Source organism: Triticum dicoccoides, chromosome 6B, assembly GCF_002162155.2.
Source record: "Triticum dicoccoides isolate Atlit2015 ecotype Zavitan chromosome 6B, WEW_v2.0, whole genome shotgun sequence".
In the NCBI taxonomy this organism is placed as follows: domain Eukaryota; kingdom Viridiplantae; phylum Streptophyta; class Magnoliopsida; order Poales; family Poaceae; genus Triticum; species Triticum dicoccoides.
In genome coordinates this window covers 634730311-634735759 of record NC_041391.1, presented here as the reverse complement: position 1 = coordinate 634735759, position 5449 = coordinate 634730311, and the positions used below count along the sequence as shown (strand labels likewise).

Here is a 5449-nt window from a genome sequence, read left to right as displayed (position 1 = left end):
CTTTGGCGCCATTCCCACCCAGACCCTCCCACGTCCCGCCCGTCCCACTCCCTCCACCGTCCATGGCCGACGCCCAGCCGAACTCCGGCAGGCTGGTCGTCGACCCGCCCGGAATGGCCAAGAAGAAGAAGGGCAGGCACCGAGGAAGCCCGGTCAGAGTGCACGCCAGAGGAGATCGCCAAGTTGGACACGGAATCGGCGAAGAGGAGGAGCCGGAGGGCGGTCGCCAAGACCAACATCGCCGTGGCCAAGAGAGCCGCCGAGCGCGCTGCAATTGAGGCCGCGCGGCACAAGGCCGAGGTCGAGGAGAAGGAGGCCATCGTCAGCAAAGAGCACACCCTTCTCATGGCTGGAATTTGTCGTCCGCCCGGTTTCTCTGGAGGGGCCGTCGGTCCGGCGAGCACACGGTCGTCGGTCGCCCGGCCTCCGCACTGCCAGTCGCCGACGTCGCGGACCACGCCCTTGTCGCCCGACTTTCCTCCACCAAGGCCCGACGGCCAGACCCGTTTCGGGGGGTCGCCGGACATGAGCGTGATCGCGCCGTCCACACCACGCCCTTCGGCCGTCATCGACCTCAACGTCACCCCTGGGTCCAGCAGCGGCGGTCGGCCGTCCGTCGAGAAGCAAAACAAGCAAGCACGTCCGCCGTTTACCGGCACCATGCCGCCCCCCCGCGTCTTGCTCGACGGAATGCCAACACCAACGGCACCGGTCGATGACCCCTACTACGACTAGTTCATGGAGGAAGTGATCTACGAGGGTGGGCACGTCCCTGTCTACGACCCCGAGGAGACCCAAAGTCAGGATGGCCGCGGCCAGTTCACTGCCGATGAAGAGGCCGACGACCGTGCTGACTACGACCATGGTGACTCATGGCATGAAGATGATGACATCTATGTCGAAGGTGATGGTGATGAAGAAGAAAGCAATGACGTTGACATTAGTGGTGAGCCATTGTTCATCGACGAGCTTACACAAAGAGCGGAAGCACAAAAGAAGAGGAAGAGCATTCGCATGGGTTCATACACACAAGATGAGGACAAGTTGATTTGCCAAGCTTGGATGGAGATTAGCCAAGATCCAAGGACCGGCGCGCAACAAAAGGGTATTGTTTTTTGGACGAGAGTCCACAAAACATTCCATGAAAGGAAGTTGTTTGAGCCCTACCAATTTGAAAGCAACCGTGGCGTCGGCTCGATTCAAAAGAGATGGTTGTTCATCGAACAAGAGTGCAACAAGTATCAAGCCGCATTTGAGAGTGTTCAAGCACGGCCCGTGAGTGGTACCGGCATTGGGGACATGGTATGCTCTCCTTCCTTGCCCTTTCCTTGCTACGGCCATGAGACTTCGGCCTTGTACATGCTTGCATCTTCACTTGTTTTTGATCATATGGGGTAGGCATTTCAATCTTTGGAGGCATTCAAGGCCCGAGACAATGACAAGCCGTTCACTCTTACGCATTGTTGGACTATGATCAACAATTGCCCTAAGTTCAAGGACCAATACCCTGAACTCCAAAGGAAGAGAGGCCTGAAGACGGCCAAGTACTCCAGAGGTGGAGATGGCGAGGCGTTGAAGAGGCCGAGGGGCAAGACCAACTCCAATGTTGACGACATTCGTGATGCCTCATCCATGGCATTGCATGACACTTTGCATGGCATGATGTCGCAAAAGGATGTGAGGGACGAGAAGAAGCGACAAATCAAGGACGATCAAATGAAGCAATACCTAGAGCTTCAAACGAAGAAACTTGAGATGGAGGAGGCGGCCAAGAGAAGGAAGATCGACATGGAGGAGGCGGCCCAGCAGAGGCATCTCGATATGGAGGAGGCGGCCCGGCAAAGGTAGCTCGACATCGAGGCGGACAACGTCAAGGCCAGGCAAAGGCAGCTCGACATCGAGGCCACTAATGCCGCCACCAAAGAGAAGGAGGTGGCCCTTGCGATCATGAGCGTGGACTTGTCGAAGATGAGCGAGAAGACGAGGGCCTGGTTCGAGGCCAGGCAGAAGGAGATGCTCGACGCCGACGACCTGAACTAGGTCGTTCGATCGGCCGTGGCCGTTCTTTTTTGGAGGCTGGCATGGGTGCCGCCCGCCCGCTGGGCCGCTGGCCGTGTGCCGGCTAGAAAAACATTCATTTTGAAGGTCGGCTGTGTTGCCGGCGAGGACAACCATTCATTTTGGAGCCTGGCTGTGTTGCCGGCCACTGGCTGATGCCGACGATGGACGTGTAGGCCGTTGACTTTGTTGCCGGCGTGCGTGATGAACTGGGGCCGTAGGGTTTGGCATTTGAAACGTTGATCTTTTTTAAAATAGACGCGGACATGATGGGGTAAAGGATGCGGCCGCGCGCTGGACGCACGGCCACCGCATCCCAGGACAGATCCGAACACGATCCAATCCCTTGCCAAACGGATAGAATCCGAACAAAACGGACGTCCGTTTGGACACGGTGGAGTTAGCCTCAATAGCGTCATCCATCTCACCTCCGTACGACGGCCGGGGAAAAGAAAATGCATCGGCATCGCGCGCTGCCCGCCAGAGGGTCGCTCCAACAGCTACCATCCAACGGTTGGGCGATGAGCTAAGCTAGACTAGAGCCCGACCAATTAATTGCCACCATGCATCAACATCTCCTGTGGCCGTGGGGCAGCAGTCACGAACACATGCCAGTGCCAGTCCCCCCGCTCACACAACTGAAAGAAAACGATTCCACCTGCCATGGCCAGTCCGCCGTCGTGGGCCAGCCGCGCCACGACCAAAGGACGACGTACGTACGACCTGTGCACCACCCGCCGGCCCCGGCGACAGCGTGCCCGCTCCTCCTCCCCGTCCGTCCAAACCACATCAGACCTTCCACTCGCGCGCACGGCTCAACTGCTACCCATCCCGCTCGCCGCAACTGAGGCCTGACGCGCACGCGACGGTCCGCCAGTACGGCCAGCGACCCCGACGCCGTAACCCGATTATTCCGACGGGCCAGCGTGTCAGCGACGCACACGATCCATCACCCGCCACACCCTTCCCGACCCGACATGGAAGCCCCGACACCGGACCGGGTTCCGTAGCAAAGGACGCCGTACGTACAGGCAGCGCACGGGTGCGCCACGCACCGGCGACTAATCACTTATCTAATCTTCCAATCTCCTCTCGGCCCGCACGCACGAGCCTTGCAAGTCCTATAAAAACAACCGCAAGCGCCGCGAAGCACACCGCACCACACACACCTCTGGATTGGCTCCTTGGCTCTAGCTATAGAGCAGTGACCTCTTAGCACCACCAGCAGCGGCAGCGACAGCGAGAGGGCGGCTGGAGTTGGACCGCCGGCGAGGGGGCTGTCATCATCATGCAAGGGGGCCAGGCGGAGAAGAAGGGGAAGGTGAAGAAGGGGTGGCTGGCGGTGCGGGTCGGCCAGCCGGAGCAGCAGGGCGACGGGTTCAGGCGGTTCGTCATCCCGATCGCCTACCTCTACCACCCGTTGTTCCAGCGGCTGCTGGAGGCGGCCCGGGACACGTATGGTTACAACTCGGCCGGCCCGCTCTGGTTGCCCTGCTCCGTCGACGAGTTCCTCCGCCTGCGCGCGCTCGTCGACCGGGAGACGGCACACTCGCACTCCTCGCCGCACCGCGTGTACGCCGGCGGCTACCAGCAGCAGAGCTACTCCTTCGGCCCGTGCACCCGCGCCAAAATCACATCCTGATCGACCCGCATCTATCATCGAGCCCCGGCCCGCCGGCTTTCGTTTGTTGAGCACCGGAGCGCGCGAGCGGGAGAGGTTCTTCTTTCTGCCGCCTGCCGGAGATGACAGCCAGCCACACATGTACACGTACTCGTACATAGAGAGGGAGAGAGATACCAGATACGGAGAAGCATGAGAGGCAGTCAGTAGGGTTTTTTTTTTGAGGTGATTAGTCCTTGCCGGCCGGTGAGAGCTGGTATAGCACAGGCCAAGATTTGATTGGTCCTTTTTGTATTGATTGGTATCAGGTGGCCTGATGAAACCGGTAGGCTTTTGGATATATTTTTCCAAGAATTAAAATGATTTATGTTGTAAGACAACATCAAAGGGGAAGTTAGGGCACCTCTAACGCTCATCTCCAAACCAAACACCACGTTCGTCTACGGATCAGAGAAAACCAGTTCGCCGACACGGATTGAGCCGACCATCCAAGTGTAGCTACATAAATTTCAAAACAAATTTCAATTAATCGGATGATTTTCATCAAACACGACGAAATTCATCAAATTTTGGATAAAAAATAGACAAATCATCCATAAATAACATGCAAATGTGTCTACACTAGTGCAGAACCAGGCTTTAGCGCCGGTTCGTAACGGCCTTTAGTGCCGGTTCGGCAACCGGCACTAAAGAGTGGGGACTAAAGGTCCCCCCTCTTTAGTACCGGTTCATCACAAACCGGCGCTAAAGTGCCAACACGTGGCATGAGCCAGGCCCGGGTGCGTGTAGGACATTAGTACCGCACTAGTAGAAAAGGGGCCAATGGTCCAGGCCGGTCCAGCCCATTAGTCCCGGTTCAATCCAGAACCGGGACCAATGGGGGCATTGGACCCGGTTCGTGAGCCCTAGGGGCCGGCCGGGCCACGTGGGCCATTGGTCCCGGTTCGTCTGGACCTATTGGTCCCGGTTGATGGGACGAACCGGGACCAATGGCCCTCGCTCCTGGCCCATCATCATTGGTCCCGGTTGGTGGCCTGAACCGGGACCAAAGGACGACCATTAGTCCCGGTCCATTCCACCAACCGGGATTAAAGGGTTGGTCCTCGTTGCGGCCAAAGTTTAGTCCCACCTCGCCAACCGGAGGGGAATCGGACCGGTTTATAAGCCCCTCCCTCTCTGCCTTATTGAGCTCCTCTGAAAATGAAAATAGATGCCCTTATATAGGGAATTTAGGCTCAATTCATATGAATTTCTCTTGAAATTTATTATGAATTTAATTTGAATTTGCTCTATAAGCGCATCTATGCTCATTTCTGAGTATCTTTTTATATAGTTTTTTTTCTTTTCTGCTATATTTTTTTTTATTTTTTATTTCTGAGTTGTAATAAGTCATTAAAAATAAGCATCTATGCTCCTTTTTTAGTACAGTTAATCACAACTATTTTTTGCTTCAATTCATTTCTGAGTAGTTTTCTATATAGTTTTTTTCCTTTTCAGCTATATTTATTTGTTTTCTTTTTATTTCTCAGTTGTAATAAGTCATTAAAAATAAGCATCTATGCTCATTTTTTAGTAAAGTTAATCATAACTATTTTTTCTTCTATTTATTTTTGAATTGTAATAAGTCATTAAGAATAAGCATCTATGCTCATATTTTAGTAAAGTTAGTCACAACTATTTTCTTTTCTTTTTATTCCTGAGTTGTAATAAGTCATTAAAAATAAGCATCTATGCTCCTTTTTTAGTACAGTTAATCACAACTATTTTTTG

At 54.4% G+C, this 5449-nt stretch overlaps 1 protein-coding gene across 1 annotated transcript; it reads left to right on the top strand.

Moving 5' to 3' along the window:
* The first annotated feature begins 3200 nt into the window (after positions 1 to 3200).
* Positions 3201 to 4059, top strand: LOC119323967 (auxin-responsive protein SAUR32-like). The gene has a single exon (XM_037597683.1). It carries the CDS (start codon positions 3347 to 3349, stop codon positions 3698 to 3700), a length of 354 nt encoding a protein of 117 aa, XP_037453580.1. The 5' UTR covers positions 3201 to 3346; the 3' UTR covers positions 3701 to 4059.
* Positions 4060 to 5449: the final 1390 nt, after the last annotated feature.

Excerpts from the sequence above, each read along its gene's own strand:
- LOC119323967 (XM_037597683.1), top strand. The coding sequence starts at position 3,347 with ATGCAAGGGGGCCAGGCGGAGAAGAAGGGGAAGGTGAAGAAGGGGTGG.